The 19,350-nt window shown below is 43.8% G+C and overlaps 1 protein-coding gene across 4 annotated transcripts in view; it reads left to right on the forward strand.

Moving 5' to 3' along the window:
- The first annotated feature begins 2,164 nt into the window (after positions 1-2,164).
- LEF1 (lymphoid enhancer binding factor 1) overlaps positions 2,165-19,350 on the forward strand; it is a 145,733-nt gene continuing 128,547 nt past the window's right edge. For 3 of the 4 annotated variants that reach the window (XM_073571985.1, XM_073571983.1, XM_073571986.1), the window contains exon 1: positions 2,165-3,028. In XM_073571985.1, coding sequence (XP_073428086.1) covers positions 2,810-3,028 — 219 coding nt within the window. In that variant the 5' untranslated portion in view covers positions 2,165-2,809. The remainder of the gene's footprint in view (positions 3,029-19,350) is intronic. The other variant, XM_073571984.1, reaches the window with a different exon arrangement.

The following is a 19,350-nucleotide window of genomic DNA, read 5'->3' on the forward strand; positions in this document are numbered from 1 at the left end:
CCCCTATATCCCGGCCTGCAGTGGGGTTTGGGCAGGGAAAGGTGCTCTACAAATTAGTATGCCAATCCAAGCAATTAGCATGAGAGAGGGGATAGCATTTAGGGAGGCAAATTGTAGGATTCTGCACTAATGTATCACCAACTAAATGAGGATCTGCCCTCTCTATGCCCCCTGGTAATGCCAGAGAGGGCACAGGGGCAGCTCCCAGTGATGGATACACCATGTGCTGGGTACCATAGGAGCCAATACTTCAGAGACTGGCACAAGGGGACAGCTCAGTAATATCTAACAATTGGCAGCACGGTGGCTCAGTGGTTAGCCTTGCAGCGCTGGGGTCCTGGGTTCAAATCCCACCAAGGACAACATCTGCAAGGAGTTTGTATGTTCTCCTGTGTTTGCATGGGGGTACTCTGGTTTCCTCCCACATTCCAAAAGCCATACTGATAGGGAATTTTAGATTGTGAGCCCATCGGGGACAGTGATGAAAATATGTGCAAACTGTAAAGTGCTGCGGAATATGTTAGCGCTATATAAAAATAAAGATTATTTATTAAGTTATAGCTGCAGTGAGGGCAGGGGTGACATGCAGTGGGTGCCAACAGCATGAATCAGCAAGGAATGTGCTCACCTCCAAACCCCAGATGGCCTTCTCCTTCTAGGAGCCCAGAGATTTAGCAGCATGCCTCTCCACATCCTCTCTGCCAGAAATACGGTGGAGATCCCCCTTCTATAGCCTTCATCATTCAAATGGGATCTATACGGTGTTATTTCTGTTTGATCTCAGCTTATACTCACCCAGCAGTATTAGCGAGACCCCCCTGCTGCATGCCCCCGAGATTTAACTATTATACATACATGATGAAGTATTCCTACGCAATGTCAAGTATGTCACATGTACTTCTTGCATCCATATATATAACAGTGTGCAAACATACATATGTGAAGTATACCTGCAATTGTACATGACAAAGCATTCTTAATGTTATATATATATATATATTATATACACATATATATATATATATATATACACACACTACAAAAAGATGTATGTATACTTATATAAAAACACACACAAATATATATTATACACACATATATGTATATAATTACATACACATACATATATATATATATATATCTACGCACATGTATGTTTACATATACACACAAATATATATATACACATATACAATTACATACACACAAACACACACATATATATACACACATATCTACATAAACATGTATAAATACATACATTGAATTTGAATACATATACACACGTGTATATATAAACACACACACATATACAGGATATACATACACACATGTATATAATTACATACACACATACATATATATACACACATGCATATACATACACACACATATCTACATAAACATGTGTTGGTATATATATATACTGCTCAAAAAAATAAAGGGAACACTAAACAATACATTGTATTGTTTAGCGTTCACTTTATTTTTTGAGCTATATATATATACACACACACACACATACATTCACATACACATATATATATACATACATACACATATGTCCACGTGTGTATATATAGTATATATATTTGTGCGCACACACACACATATATATATATATATATTCACACACATACACATATATATATACACACATCATGCACATATATTATATTATAATAATAATCTTTATTTTTATATAGCGCTAACATATTCCGCAGCGCTTTACAGTTTGCGCACATTATCCTCACCGTCCCCGATGGGGCTCACAATCTAAATTCCCTATCAGTATGTCTTACCAGATACACATACAATCATTGATAAGCACAGATATCTACTAGCCATTTTGCCATTAGCTGAGGGTCCCACAAAGTCCCAGCTCCCTGGCCCACGCAGGACATGTCCACCTGCCCCACTTATTAGATCTGTCTCCTCTGTTTCCCTAATTGCAGTTATTAGGAGTATTTCATTTTGGACTGTTCTCTTGCCCCCCTGCCCCTGCTGAGCTGGTGTGTGTGCCTGCTCCCCTCCTCTATCAGCGAGCTGTCAGTCAGTGCGGCGGCTTCCCTTTCATCTCTCCCACCGCCGCCTCCTCCCCAACAGCAGACAGAGCGGGGGAGGAGGGGGATGTTAAAGTTACATTACACAAACACACGGGGAGAACACAATCCCACCCAGAGCTAGAGCAGGACGTGTTCCCAGGGTCCGTAAAGGAACCTTATGGAGTAACCTGGGGACTGTGGGGTGACAGACACTGGAGCTGTGCCTTGTGGGGTCCATGCCCTGCTGTGTGACCTCCAGGGACAGGGCTGGAAGTTCCTTCTCAGACGTGCACTCAGCCCTGAGTCACTGCCATCTTACTCACAGTCACAACAAACTTGGGTCTGCTCTCTGCCGCCTTCCATGTGACGCTCACAAAGAGAGCAGAAAGTTTGGCTGGTGCCTCCAGAAGTCCTGCTCCCAGGTGGAGGTGCCCCCTGAAGTCCTGCTCCCAGGTGGAGGTGCCCCCTGAAGTCCTGCTCCCAGGTGGAGGTGCCCCCAGAAGTCCTGCTCCCAGGTGGAGGTGCCCCCAGAAGTCCTGCTCCCAGGTGGAGGTGCCCCCAGAAGTCCTGCTCCCAGGTGGAGGTGCCCCCAGAAGTCCTGCTCCCAGGTGGAGAAGCCTCAGGAGCTCGCTCCTCTCCAGCAGGTCCTCCTGCAGCTTGGATATCGGGATCAGCTGGATCGGATTAGGTTGGGGGAGATTTGGCATTTTTTGGTGTGATTTCTGATCCTTTGCTCAGTAGTGGTGGTGTCTTCTGTCCCAGCCATGCCTCAGCTCTCTGGAGCAGGAGGAGGCAATGGAGGTGGTGGGGACCCCGAGCTGTGTGCCACTGATGAGATGATCCCATTCAAAGATGAAGGGGATCCCCAGAAAGAGAAGATCTATGCCGAGATCAGCCATCCGGAGGAGGAAGGAGACCTGGCAGACATCAAGTCTTCTCTGGTGAATGAGACTGAGATCACCCCCAGCAACAACAGCCATGAGGTAACTACAAGTCCCAGGAGACCCCCGGGACTCATGGGGGGGGCTGCTTTACCTGGAATAGGGTTAGCACGTATTTTCCAGGAAACTTCAAAGTCCACAAGTGTGCAAAACTCCCAAAACCTAGTACCACTAGCAAGAGGCTAGCTCCATGTCCGTTCTCCTCTGCCACATTGTGTCAGCATGCATTGTTTATCTAGTGAATGGTTACAAGGTTTATTTTAATAAGAAACATTATGGTTATACAGTGGTTGGGTCATGAGCACACTGCAGCCTAATGTCTAGGTTCAGGTGTCCTCATACACAGGTATCAGTAGTGACTGTGGCAGGAGAATGAAGGGTCTTCTCCAAGCCTGGCCTGGAGCAGGGGTCACTGACACATGTCCTCAGCTCAGTGCAGATGTTGGACCATTTTGTCATAGGTGAACCAGAACTTTCCTTAATCCTGACAGCTATTGTTTCCCATCTACACCTAAAGATGACTTTTGTCAGTTCTTCACCAGGATGTGTAAGGCTCGTTTATCCCTAGGAGTGTAGTCACTATTGACACAGTAATATGGAGATCCCTAAGAATTGTGTCTACTTATGTGATCCACAATATGCGGGAATAGGAAATCTGGAAACATTTGCAGTTCCCTCGTGTGTGTGTGTGTATTATATATTTTTTGTTTTTTGCGTGTTTTTATGACCTTCTCCTGATTACTGTACATGCCTCCTTGGCCTTTTACCATGTGTCACCTCCATTGGTCATAGGAGTAGTGATAGTGGTACAAGGAAATTTTATTTAGATGGCTTATCCATTAGTGTATTTACCCAATAAAAGACCAATCAATAAAGTTAGAAACCTGTTGCTAAGATAAACTATACTCTACGGGTATCACATTGTTATAACATTTACAATGGGGCACCTTGGCTGCTGTTATGGGGTTGTGATTAGTTCCTATTGTAATCTAATGATGTATATTTCCATAAAGATTCACTTTTATGGAGGGTTGCAGAGTGCAGCTGAATTTATGTAACAACATGTGTCGCAGCAAATCTGCTTAATAGGTTAAAAACCCCACAAAACGGAGTAACAATATGCCACAGATGTGTAAATGAGCAGTAGCCGACCACAGGTTACTGGCTCCAGTGGGGGTTAATTGGACCTGGGGTAAGACTACTTGGAGTTTAGATCTTTCTGTTATACCTTTAATTTGCAGTTTTTAAGAATACAATGTAATTCTTTATTATTAAGATACAATGCCTATTACTGTAACTTTTCAAATTTTTACTAGCTAAAGTAAAATATATTACTTTTTTTTTTTATTTTTACTTGACTAGTGATTTCCTTGTTAGAACCATTCATGTGTTAATGCATTTAGGACCAACATGATTTTCCATGAAAAAAAAAAAAACATCATTAATGCTTCCAACAGTTAAGATTATTTCACTCATAAAGCAATACTGCTGTTTTTAATAGTCAAAATCCACTAATAAGGCAGATTTTCCATTTCTGAGTGGGCCATGCCATCATATACGTACTTCACTTGTACATGGCATTTGGAAATGTGACTGTCCTCATCCCAGTACCATGTTTCCTTTTATAGAGACTATGGGATTGGTATTTTCATCCTTATATACAGACTATGGGGTTGGGCTTATCCTTATATACTGACTATGGGATTGGTATTATCATCCTTATATACAGACTATGGGATTGGGCTTCCTTACAGTTTACACTGTGTGATGTCACAGCTCTTCCAGACCTGTTACAAGTACATAGAAAGTGCTGGGGCAGCCATGCTTTGGCCCGTGCCACAGTGGAGCCATGCTTTGGCCCGTGCCACAGTGGAGCCATGCTTTGGCCCGTGCCACAGTGGAGCCATGCTTTGGCCCGTGCCACAGTGGAGCCATGCTTTGGCCCGTGCCATGAATAGAGCTGATTTGGGCAATTGAACTCCTAGGGTGGCATATGTTTTTTTGTGTAGTTGCTACACTGCATATTCAGGACACTTGTCATTTAGACTAATTGTTTCCCAGCAAGTGAAATGGCAGCCCACAGATGACTGGAGTCTCCCTTATCAGTCCAAGTTCTGTGTCTGCTTTGCTTTGCCTGTATGTAAACTTTTCCCAGCCTATCTAATCTTAGATTAACCCGTGTAATACTATAGCCCTGCCTCTGCTCTTTGAATTTTGTGTAATTTGACCCATTTCTGGGAATTCCCCCAGAAGATCCGGCTGTGCCTGTACATACATATCTATATATATATATATATATATATTTAATTAAGAGCCAGTGATTGAATACACAGCTTTCACTCTGTGACAGCCTAACCACTCCATTGGTGGAACCTTACACAGAATAGCACGGGCACCATAAGGCTGTGTCCAGACAGCGAAGAAACTTCACAGGACTCCCGTGGCCTCCTGTGAAGTTGCAATGAACCAAACAAATGTCGTGAATTTTTTTTTAATTAGTCTTTTATTGTGATGTTGGCACCAGATCTCCCCAGTATAGCCAAAGTGGCCTAATAATGAATTCTCTATATGGAGTGTTATACTGTATTTTAAGGCCCAAGTCTGTCCTAAGACATCCCTTCACCTGGGTAGAGCTAGAGAATTCCTTATATAATGGAAGCAGTAGCTAGCACATCTTTTCTATAGGAAACTTTCAGCCCTATGTTGTTTTATGTAGTGAATCGGGGACACAGATCCACACCTTCCTCTATGCAGAAGATATTCCGACAATGGTGGAAGCCTCTGCATTTCCGTGTTTCATTAGACATCTGTAGTTGATGCATTGTAGTAGAGATGGAAGCCTTGATGTTGAGTCGATGTAGACTGGTCTTGTCTGGAATGCCTTTATCATAGTAAATTGTGTTTAATATATACTGTTATACTTTTATATGGCATGTAGTTATTTTAGTTTCTATTTTAACCTCTTTGGTGCCAGTTACCTAATACGGGTCTTCTCCTATAGGTAAATATTCTTGCTGAAAGAGAGCTCTTGTGTTCCCAATTGAGCTGTCATCGCGTAAGTTTCCCTCATAGACAGCTGGGACCAACACAAGCAAAGCAGAATGCAGGTGAAGCTACATGCCGTGTAGGGGATATTGGCATATTATGGAAACATACACTCAGAAATAAGTGTGCCCACCCAGAGATGCCGCCACATTACACAGTGTAGTGTGCGTCCCATTACTTCACAGTCAAAGGATAATTTAGTCTAAAAAAAAATAGTGGCTTTATAGGTGATGTAGGAACAAAATAACTAAACTATGCGGACATTGTTCTCGTGGTTTTGTTAAAATATTGATGTAGTTTTAGCGTGAGATACAATCATAGAACCTAGAAATCCAGCGTGTACGTTTACTGCGTGAGGATATGTAGAAAATAATAGGGCATCAAACCAATATTCTCATCATCGTATTTTCCCATTGCATAAATATTAGGACACGAGTGTGGGGACGGGCATGCGGGAGACTTGTGATGATGGCAAGAGTCAATGGGTTCAACGTGATTACAGAACATGCGTGTAATCTGTCGTCTGAACTCGGCTATTTCTTACAAATAATACATTTCTTTTCTTACTCTGGGTCTTACTGTGAATAAATGCCAAATCGTAATATTGGCGCAAATCAAATCCTGAATATTAAAATGCAATGGTTCTTCTAGAAGAATGAGCTGGTTGTAGATCCATAATACGTTCAGTGTCGTGACGTGTAATGCGGGCAAGTGAGACTGGGGCGTTGGGAGAAGCTTGGGAGCTTCACGTAGCAAATTTGTTTTTTTTGTCTCCCTCGCAGTCGGAATTATAATGATATAACTGGTGGGACGGAGTGTGCAGATGTTATTTATTTAGATGTTGAATATTACTATTAATAGTCATTATTCTAAAAATAATATTCAATTTTCCACTTCTGCCTAAATTGTAACTGAAGGCACTTACTATCCACATTTCTGACATACAGTGGGGAAAAAAAGTATTTTAGTCAGTCAGCAATAGTGCAAGTTCCACCACTTAAAAAGATGAGAGGCGTCTGTAATTTACATCATAGGTAGACCTCAACTATGGGAGACAAACTGAGAAAAAAAAAATCCAGAAAATCACATTGTCTGTTTTTTTTTTTTTCATTTTATTTGCATATTATGGTGGAAAATAAGTATTTGGTCAGAAACAAGCAATCAAGATTTCTGGCTCTCACAGACCTGTAACTTCTTCTTTAAGAGTCTCCTCTTTCCTCCACTCATTACCTGTAGTAATGGCACCTGTTTAAACTTGTTATCAGTATAAAAAGACACCTGTGCACACCCTCAAACAGGCTGACTCCAAACTCCACTATGGCGAAGACCAAAGAGCTGTCAAAGGACACCAGAAACAAAATTGTAGCCCTGCACCAGGCTGGGAAGACTGAATCTGCAATAGCCAACCAGCTTGGAGTGAAGAAATCAACTGTGGGAGCAATAATTAGAAAATGGAAGACATACAAGACCACTGATAATCTCCCTCGATCTGGTGCTCCACGCAAAATCCCACCCCGTGGGGTCAGAATGATCACAAGAACGGTGAGCAAAAATCCCAGAACCACGCGGGGGGACCTAGTGAATGAACTGCAGAGAGCTGGGACCAATGTAACAAGGCCTACCATAAGTAACACACTACGCCACCATGGACTCAGATCCTGCAGTGCCAGACGTGTCCCACTGCTTAAGCCTGTACATGTCCGGGCCCGTCTGAAGTTTGCTAGAGAGCATTTGGATGATCCAGAGGAGTTTTGGGAGAATGTCCTATGGTCTGATGAAACCAAACTGGAACTGTTTGGTAGAAACACAACTTGTTGTGTTTGGAGGAAAAAGAATACTGAGTTGCATCCATCAAACACCATACCTACTGTAAAGCATGGTGGTGGAAACATCATGCTTTGGGGCTGTTTCTCTGCAAAGGGGCCAGGACGACTGATCCGGGTACATGAAAGAATGAATGGGGCCATGTATCGTGAGATTTTGAGTGCAAACCTCCTTCCATCAGCAAGGGCATTGAAGATGAAACGTGGCTGGGTCTTTCAACATGACAATGATCCAAAGCACACCGCCAGGGCAACGAAGGAGTGGCTTCGTAAGAAGCATTTCAAGGTCCTGGAGTGGCCTAGCCAGTCTCCAGATCTCAACCCTATAGAAAACCTTTGGAGGGAGTTGAAAGTCCGTGTTGCCAAGCGAAAAGCCAAAAACATCACTGCTCTAGAGGAGATCTGCATGGAGGAATGGGCCAACATACCAACAACAGTGTGTGGCAACCTTGTGAAGACTTACAGAAAACGTTTGACCTCTGTCATTGCCAACAAAGGATATATCACAAAGTATTGAGATGAAATTTTGTTTCTGACCAAATACTTATTTTCCACCATAATATGCAAATAAAATGAAAAAAAAACAGACAATGTGATTTTCTGGATTTTTTTTTTCTCAGTTTGTCTCCCATAGTTGAGGTCTACCTATGATGTAAATTACAGACGCCTCTCATCTTTTTAAGTGGTGGAACTTGCACTATTGCTGACTGACTAAATACTTTTTTCCCCACTGTATATGGTGACTGTGTATCTACATTTAGTATGGAAGCAGTGTAATATATACTGTGTCAACAGAATGAAAATTCCCACTGGTTAGACACAAGTATGCAGGCTCCGACTGGCCCACAGGGTATCAGGGGAATCCACCGGTGGGCCTCTGTGCAGATTTGGGCCCCAACCCCATTTTATGGTCAATACTTGGCATAATTCACTTGATTCACTCTGTACAGAAAAATGCAGTATATTATCACTCATTCACCAAACTATCCAGTTTATTATTATATATAGAGAGTGGTAAATTTGTGAATGAGGGTAGTGTAATATTTGTATGCAGTTGAAAAGTGCCCCCCCCCCCAAGTCAATGTTACTGGTGGGCTCCTGGCACCCCAGTCCGACACTGCAAGTATGTGTCGACACAAACTTAGTTCTGGCTATATTGTCGGTGTATCCATAACAGGCCATAGAAGTCCCTGAGTGCAGACTATACCCGGGTTAAAGTGGCCTAGTCAATTTTATACTAAGCAGAATTGAGTTATACACACAAAAATTTCATTGTTCAATATCTTTTTGGAGTTTCAATTTTTTTCAGGTAAGTCATGGGAGAAGATAACAGACTTAGATCTTAAACTTCTAAATACATACACTTTTTATTACTTGGATTAGTAAAAATATTAGATTTCCACAAAGATATGAGATAAAGAATCTACCGCACTTCTCAGTAGTTACATATTTAAAAGCAGCTGTGTGTCTGAGAATGATAGAAAGAGATCTGCACACTTTTCAACCAATCAGAGACCGGTTGTGAAAATCAATAAAGTGATTACAAGGGCTCATAAAATGGAGGGGTATAGTTTGGCCTAGGACAGTTTAGTCCCAGGGGTATACTCTGGCCTGGGCTTTCTGTCTTTATTTTAAAAAGGTGGTTACACTGGCTGACTTTGTAATTTGGATCTTAATTCCTCTCATTAGTTTTGGATATGATGCCTACTCTGACTTTTATTACCATGTATGTTGAATTGCTTGAGGATCTAACTGGATACATGATATCAATTTTGTAGAACATTCCCAATTGTAAAGTTATCTTTGTATTGGCAGGGGAATGCTCACGTGATATTACAATATATTTACAAAGCTTTAAATTAAGTCATTGACAATGATTTGTGGTCTTATCTCTGCACTTAACTTCTTATTACTCAATTATCATGGCTTTCTTTACCTGGCTCTCATGTGCAGTGAAATCTCATATAAGGTACTGTCACACTTAGCGATGCACCAGCGATCCTGACCAGCGATATGACGTGGTCAGGATCGCTGGTGCATCGCTAAGTGGTCGCTAGTGAGCTGCCACACAGGCAGATCTCACCAGCGACATCGCAGGGGTCGGGGGTCGCTACTTACCTGTCAGGCGAGGCAATCCTGACGTCCTCCCGCCCGCGTCCACGCGTCGCTCGTTGGCGCCACAGGAAGCTGACGACGAGAAACGGTCCAGGACGTTCTCACGCGATCAGCGATAACCAGCGGGGGAGCGGTCGGAGGTAAGTATCACACACAGTGATATCGCTAGCAATATCGCTGCTATGTCACAAAAACCAATGACGTTATAGCGATATTGCTAGCGATATCGCTTAGTGTGACAGGCCCTATAGTCTACAGCAATTACTGTGTTAGACCATTGGGGTGGCCTGAACGTGGTTGTGATAAAGGCTCTTGCTCCTTGTGACATCTGATCTTTGCAGGACGCACATACCCTGACTGAGCTGAAATTACCAAATAGTTGATACCAAATTGGTGCCTGCTGTATTTTTCTCATCAGTGTCATTTGGAAGCTTTGGTTGAACTGTATTTAACTCATTTTTTTTCTTGGGTACCAAAGATTTAAACTAGATCTTACATAATTGTTAAATTCTGAATGGCTTCATTTCCTGATTATCCAGTGTTATGACTTATTGATTTAATGTAGGAAAAATTTGATTTCTTAGAATAACCATGTTTTGGCCCTATTCACTTGGCAGAGCATGTGCCTTCTCTTTCCACTATGAATGAAAGATAAGTTACAGAAAGTGAAGTTTCATAAAATATTATAGTGGTAAACCCCCTTAGAAACAAATCAACAGTTTCGTGCTTACTTAATTAAAGGGGTATTCACATCTCCCAAGATCCTTTCTCAATATGTAGTAGTAATAATAGCAAATACCTCCAATTAGAAATATAGTATAGTTCTTCTGATTAGCTATTTTGCCTACCCCAGCTACAGGGCATTTCAGTAGCTTAGGTATCCATGGTTACTGACAACCGCTCATATAGTGAGTCTGTTACTTGTCTTAACCATAGATACCTAAGCTAATGCAATGCCCTGCACGTGTGTTAAGTGACATAGCAAATCAGAAAAACTATACATTTCTAACTGGAGGTATTTTCTAATATTATTATTCCACCTAGTACATATTGGGATAGGATCTTGGAGTTGAGAATATCTCTTTTAACTATGGACAGCATAAAATCTGGACAGTCTCCCTCATACAGTGATCGTAAAGTTATCTCCTATGCAATGGATTGAGGAAGACTTCAAAAACTACAGAATACCCCTTTTAATTGACACATTTCTCTCAACACACAAGTAGGGAAAGGCCCGTCAAGAAAGCAGAGCTGAACTTGTTTTTTTAAACTGTTCTAAAATGCTTTAGGGTTAATGAAACATAAGTTTCTGCTATTTGGGATCCAAGGCCAGAAAGATACCCAGTGAAGGCAAGGTGACCTGTTTGTACCATTCCATCCCTGTACACCTCTATGGTTATTCTTAATCCTTAGGTTATTCTTATGGTTTTAGTGTATAGACCAAATTTTACTGTGCTGCAACGCCGGTATTTTTCACCGCATAACCACATATTTAAAGGGAATCTGTCACCCCTGGGACATACTGTATATGAATCCTTAATATGGGCATACAGGTAATAGAAATGTTACACTAGTCATACCCATATGCCTCATATTAATGGTCTTGCTGCTGAGACATGTTATATTCTTTCTGTGTTAATGACTTCTTCCAGGCTTCGGGGCATGCAGTGCCGTAAGAAATCCCTGCCCCCTGTCCTCATTACAATACTACCCCCCCCCATGCACATCAATTATGGCCCCAGAAGCCTGCTCCCTGAAATACATACATCCTTCTCCATTCTGTGGGCCCTGTATTCAGGGATCTTCTGCCCAGGCGCCGGAGAGGCACTGTGACCTCTGGTGTGTGCACCGATAAAGGTGTTCTCTCCACTTCCTGCATATTCATCACTAGGAACCATGGGCACATGGCGATGACTATGCAGGGAGGAAGTAGGGAGAGCACTTTATTGGTGCGCACACCGGAGGTCACTGGAGCGGAAGTCACCAGCGCCTGCGCAGAAGATCCCTGAATGCAGCGCCCACAGAAGGGAGCAGGAGGTTTGTATTTCTGAGGGAGTGCATTGCGCAGGAGCGGGATTCTGGGGTCATAACTGATGCTGATGGGAGGGAGATAGTATTGTAATGAGGGAGGAGGCAGGGATTTCTTCAAGCACCGCACGACCCAGAGCCTGGAAGAAATCATTAACATTAGGAAAGAATATAAAAATTCTCAGCAACAAGACCATTAATATGAGGCATACAGGTAGGACTAGTGTTCCATTTCTATTACCTGTATGCCCATATTAATAGGTCATATAAGTCCCTTGGGGTGACTGATTTTCATTAAGTGTGAAGCACTACCTCGTCTTATCCACCTTCCTGTTTACCAAATAATAGACATGTTGGGGAAGATTTATCAAAACTGTCTAAACAAAACAAGCAAAAAAACCCTCATTATTGCCCATAATAACCAATCACTATACAGCTTTCATAGAGCTGTTTAAAAAAATAAATAAAATAAAAATCTGAGCCGTTATGGTTGCTATGGGCAACAAAGAAGTTTTTAGTTTGCATTAATTGTAAGTTAATGTGCAGGGATAGCTTTAAAGGGAATCTGTCACCGGAAGTTGCAGGCCTATGTAAAAGCCTGGGTCCAGTCCGATGGGCGGTGTTTGTTCTTCTTTCTCAACCCCATCTGTGGCCCCCATCCGCGATCTTCTCCTGTATTAGAGCAGTTCTTCTCCATAGTTCGCTGCTCTAATACCGGAGAAGATCGCGAACGGGGGCCACGGATGGGGTGGAGAAATAACAAACACCGCCCATCGGACCGGACCCAGGCCATTTACATAGGCCTGCAACTTCTGGTGACAGGTTCCCTGTCAGCAGGTTTTTGTTTCGCCATCTGAGATCAGACTAATGCAGGGGTAGAGACCCTGATTCCAGCAATGAGTCACTTAAGGTCCATTTATATTACAAGATGTTTGGCACTAAACAGCTGCCAAACGGCTACTTTCTTGCTGATCAGCTATCCCTTTAATAGATGTGCGCTGAATGATCGCTCAGTGCTCATAGGCTGCCATAATTCTCAGCAGCACAGGTGCAATTTACACAGGAGCTACTGCGCATGATTATCTTTTGTGGGGTCCAAAAGATCATTTCACCTGACAAGCGAGCATTCTGCTTGTTTGCCGAGTAATTGGCAACTTGTTTAGACAGCTCAGTTATTGGGATACACGCTTTCCACAATCTAGCAGGTTAAATGGACCGTTACTGGGCTGCTTTCTGTAGTTTTGATCAAATCACTATTTTACCTGCTGCAAATCTAGGAGTTTTCTGAATTCTGAGCTCAGTATAACCCCGTCCATACCACTGATTGGCAGCTTTCAGCCTATGCACAGTGTTCACAGAATGCTGGCAATCAGAGGTGGGGTTATACAGAGCTCATGACTGTGGAGGACTACATGGCGTTAGGTTAACTAGAACTTTAGTGAGAATCTCCTGCTGATAAAATAAGTGTTTTATCAAAACTACACCAAGCAGTCCAGTAAGAGACACATCGCAGGAATCAGGGTCTCTGTCCCTACATTATGCTATTCTCAGAAGTAATGGTGAAAGACTTAGTGACCGAGTCCCTTTTAAGGAGTTCTAGCAAAAGTTATTCACAGAATAGGTGATAATTTGCTGATGAGGGTGGTCGAACCACTGGCAATACCGTTCCTGGCAAAAGGGCTTTGAAATGCAGTGTTTCTATGGAATGGGGGGTCGTGCATGCTCTGTTCTTTGTCATTAGGATGGCGAGTGCCTTGATTGGAAAAGAAACTGAACCCTGTTAACTGAAACACCACAGCGCCAAACCAGAGAAGTGGTGTATGACAAGGACAACAGTAAGGCCGGGGTCACACTGGCGAGGAATATGGACGAGTGAGAGGCGCTAAAAGCACGCATTACATACGGACAAATTATTCTCTATGGGGCAGCTCCCAACAGCCGTATAATTCTCGCCCGTATTCTACGGTCCGTGCCAATCGCAGCATGCTGCGATTGTCAGCGTACTACGGCCGTATTACGCCAATGCAAGTCTATGGGTGCGCTAGAAATACGCATTACACACGGACCAGATGTGTGACTTGCGAGAAATATGCGCTGGTGTCTTTTAGAAAAGCCGGCAATTCAGTGCGCTATACAGTAAAATCACACTGACAGGTTTTATAACACAAACGAAAGAATAGATATAGACACATAGAATGCATATATATATAAATATACATGTCATTGAGACACATATATATTTCACAGAGTTCTTCATAGCAGAATAGCCGCTAATTCAGTTGCCCGCTTTTGTCAAATCATTCCCCAACCCGACATGAAATGACACATGGTTTACATGCAGTAAACCATTTCATTTCATTTCATGCTTTTTTTTGTATGTCTTTCATTAGTAATTAGATGAGGGTTGATGTTTAAATTTTGGGAGGTGTAGGTGTTAATTTAAGGGGTTAATTCGTTGGAAAAAAATGCGGGAGCCCACACATTTGACAAATTACCGTGGGAGCCCACACATTTTTTTACAACGAATTAACCCCTTAAATTAACACCTACACCTCCCAAATTTTTTCACATCAACCCTCATCTAATTACTAATGAAAGACATACAGTAAACAATTTCATTTCATGTTTTTGTTTTTTTTTTTGCACGTAAACCATGTGTCATTTCATGTCGGGTTGGGGAATGATTTGACAAAAGCGGCAATTGAATTAGCGGCTATTCTGCTATGAAGAACTCTGTGAAATATATATATATATGTGTGTGTGTCTCAATGACGTGTGTGTGTGTATATATATATATATATATATATATATATATATATATATATATATATATATATATATGCATTCTATGTGTCTATATCTATTCTTTCGTTTGTGTTATAAAACCTGTCATAGGGCTCCATTATATGTCCATTTTGCAAACCGGCGAGAAAATCTCAGCATACGGATTACATACGGATGCTTACATGCGCAAAATACGCGACCACACCTTGCTTACGGATGACATACGGAGCACTGTTTAGGGGCCATTCATCCGTATTACGCCTGTAAACTACGGACCGTATTTTGCGTCGGTTAGTGTGACCCCGGTCTAAGAAGAATACACTACACAAACCACCAGAGAAATACAAAAGAAATGAGCTTTATTCACAGCAGCACATATATGACCAAACAATGACAAAGCACGCATAAGCTGCAACGGCGTCCATGGCACTTCACCCCATTCATCATGCCCACAGCAGTGGCCTCCACATGGAAGACCCCTTGGTCTGGGTGTATATATTTTTTAATTGTGCATGCACTAGCTATTATTACTTTGCTTTGGATATACTTGTATGTTCCTTTTTGCTTTCTTATCTGCTCTCTACCCTTCCACCTGTAGACTCATGGATATTATTGGCTCTTAGTTGCTCTTTTTAACTGTTTTTCAATGTCTGGTCCTATATATGCTGCTTGTTTTTTCTAATATATCTGGTAATTTGTGTAGTGCATTGTTTCTCCCTTATCGCACACCCTCGCTAACATATGTGGCTGTGATCCTACAGCCAGTGGATGATAAGGCTGCCCTCAGTTTGGGCAGGAATTTTTAATTCTATATTTTACCGCTCCTTGTCTAGTTTTCTGGCCGCCCTTCAGTCTGAATGGACAATTACTCATGGCCTGAAGCTTGCTGGATAATAAATTGTTATCAAAACTTCAGCAAGCAGCCCAGTAAGTTACATATTGCTGGAATCAGGGTTTCTGTCTCTACATTATTCTACACTCAGATTACCGTAAGTGGCAAAAACCTGGTGACAGATTCCCTTTTAGAATCAGTTCTCTCTTATTTGGATTCCTTTCTATAAAAGTTCCTTTTGTTATGGGCTTGTGCAAATGACAGTATTTTTGGTGCAAATGCAATCCAACCAAACACTAGATTGCGTTTGGACCAATGTTTTGTTATGGGGTCGCACGCATGTCTGATTTTTTTTTTTTTTTTTCTTTTTTCCTTGGACAGAGCTGAATCTCAGAATGCCTGAGTTTGATCCGGTATTTGGATCGCACTCAGCCATACAAATCTGAGTCCATGGAAAACATTGGACTGCACTTGGATGTCATCTAAGTGCAGTCCACAGACTGACAGAATGGGGACTTTTTTTTTTTTTTCTCGATCTTTTCTTCATCCTAACGAATTGGATCAGACTGATCAGCGTGTGACTTGCATAAATGACCCGATTCTCACATATAGGCCGGTGTCACACTTGCGAGTACAATGCGAGAAACTCACGCCTCAATACCTGGCACTGCCGCCGGCGGTTCGGACCAGAGTGTTCAGATGCATAGAAAGCCATGCAGCCGCACACTCCGGTCCCGAGTGCCAGGTATTGAGACAAGAGACTCGTGCGAGTTATTGCACTGGCAAGTGTGACCCCGGCCATAAGAGAATATACAGCCATGTGACACTAGCCTAGCTTTCAGTCATTGAGCAAAAGTTCTTTTTTCTTGGATAGTACATGACATTGGAGTTGGCGATGTGCGGTTGTATTACCTCTTCCAACCCCTAACCCCCCGGGAAACTCCCCCACCCACTTAAACTCCCAATAATAACAAGACACCCAAATGGAATATAATGGCCACAGCAGCCTTTTATTTAAATAACATACAGTAATTTGTAAATATATCGCAACCTTGGGGAGGGTCCTTGAAGCTCCAAATCTGGTGACCAAAACGTAAATAATACTTTCTGTGGACAAACACATACCATAAATTACTCCCAGCCATTACCTCACTGGCTCGGGAGCACCAAAACCCCCATCGGGGTTACCCTGTCCACTTAATCCCTGGGGATCCGACCAACCACTGCCGGAAGTCCCCCCCAACTCACCAGACCCAAACCACGGATAAACATTGAGGAATCCATATAACCACAGATCCCCCAAAACCAATTTAGCACCAACTTCAAGGACCCCCTCCCCCCACACGCCACCAGCCACCATGACCCATAACATTGAAATAACCTACCCCTTGCAAACCCCCCCTGCATAAAAAATTAGGGCGGGCGGGACAATTCCTCATGGCTCCAGGGCGGGAAGTAAGGTAACCGCCCCTGAAGCCCCTTAATATACCCCCCCACCCCCCTCCTTCACCCTCTTGAAAACATTAACCCCTTCCCTCCAACCCACCGTCATGCAGGGCCTCCACTTAGCCGCTGTGGGGTGGGGGTTCCGCGGCTCGCTCCAGCCCTTGTCTTGACATTGGAGTTGGCGATGTGCGGTTGTATTACCTCTTCCAACCCCCTAACCCCCTAGGAAACTCCCCCACCCACTCAAACTCCCAATAATAACAAGACACCCAAATGGAATATAATGGCCACAGCAGCCTTTTATTTAAATAACATACAGTAATTTGTAAATATATCGCAACCTTGGGGAGGGTCCTTGAAGCTCCAATCTGGTGACCAAAACGTAAATAATACTTTCTGTGGACAAACACATACCATAAATTACTCCCAGCCGTTACCTCACTGGCTCGGGAGCACCAAAACCCCCATCGGGGTTACCCTGTCCACTTAATCCCTGGAGATCCGACCAACCACTGCCGGAAGTCCCCCCAACTCATCAGACCCAAACCACGGATAAACATTGGGGAATCCATATAACCACAGATCCCCCAAAACCAATTTAGCACCAACTTCAAGGACCCCCTCCCCCCACACGCCACAACGAAGGCAATTGAAGACCTCGATTGCCTGAGACTCCCCCATTCCGAAAAGCCATGGCCCTCTCAATCCCATCCTGCAGCCCCAAAGCCCAAAGATCCATTCCCACATCATTTAAATGAACGCCGTCAGCCCGCCAAAACTCCCCCCTCCCTCCTTCCAAATCAAAATGCCGAACCACCACCCCCCCCGTTCCTAACCACGAACGCAGACACTGCCCGATTGACCTTTATCCGTGCCTTATTTAACTTGATCACCGACCTCGCATGCCGCCAAGTCTTCCTCGGCACCATCTCCGACCACCCCACAGTTAACCCTTTAAACGATAACCACAACCGCAGAAGATCGTGCTTAATGTCCTTGACCAATTCACAGAAAGGACGGACCCCCAAATCATTTCCCCCAGCGTGCAGAACTAGAATATCAGGATCCCTGTCAAGCCTAGCGCTATTATGAACTTCCTGCAAAACCCTGTTCCAACCCATCCCCCTGAAACCCAACCATCTTACCACCGCCAAACTGCGCCCAAAACCCAATTGCCGCCCCTCCCGCCGAACATCCTCACGCCGAGCTCCCCAATACACAAAGGAATGGCCCAGGATCCACACCAGCAAAGGAGTGCAACCTGTAATGACAAAAAACCACTATTAGCCACCGCGCAAACAACTCACACCACGCCCTCCCCCTCACGCAATTCCGCATTCAAAGCCCCAACTCGAACGTACGACCTGTAACGACTCGATTCCCACCGACCAATCCGCTGTATCACCTTCGAACCCAAACCACCAGCAGCCGCCTCTGTGGCAGCCCCGATCCGAAAAGAGTGAGAAGCGAACCGAGACCCATCAATACCCAACCTGTCCAGGCCTTTACGCAAAACCGCCACGAACTGGAACCTTGACAAGAAGGAACCATCAACATGCCACAGCAATGGCCCATCGCCCCTCTGCTGCTCTGACCTGTAAACCCGCAAGCATCGCACCGGGCACATCAGGGATCCAGGCACAGCGCCCAACACCACCCTTTTTCCCCTACCCTCCTGATCCGTTTTCGATCTCCGAATCCAAAACTCCAAGCCCTCGTCACCCACTAACACGTCCCTGTCCAACAAACCCCCACCCGAATACCGCCCTGGAGAGACCAACTCCCCCACCCTCAATGCCCCGAAAAAGGCAAGCGAAAAAGCTGCCCGAAAAAGAGAACACTCAAACCGTGACACACAAACCTCGTCCAACACAGCCCCCAACCGTTCAAGTATGCCAAGTGACAGCGGACGCCGGCAATCCCCCCTACCGCCCCGACGTCGGAAACCCTTCATAGCCTGGCTGACCAAGAAACACTTAGTCAAATCAACCTGCCCCCGCAATTTAAATCCAAAAGCTAAACCAGCCCTAATCTGCCCCACCCTGGAGACCGACCACCCCTCTTCCGCCCCAAACCCCAACCATGCTAGCAATGCCCCCAAATGATCCTCCCTCGAGTTGCCACACAAACATGCCCCCAACCAATTTTCCCAAGCGTTCCAAACCGCCTCGTAGGTCGACCAAGTACCAGCAGACAAAGAAGCCCGAATCAAAGGTTCTGCAGCCCTGAGACCACCTTCCAAAGCCCGGCAGGACACTCGAGACCCGCTTCCTCCGCCTCTGGGGCCAAAG

Source organism: Dendrobates tinctorius, unplaced genomic scaffold, assembly GCF_039654945.1.
Source record: "Dendrobates tinctorius isolate UK_male_01 unplaced genomic scaffold, ASM3965494v1 ptg000030l, whole genome shotgun sequence".
Taxonomy (NCBI): domain Eukaryota; kingdom Metazoa; phylum Chordata; class Amphibia; order Anura; family Dendrobatidae; genus Dendrobates; species Dendrobates tinctorius.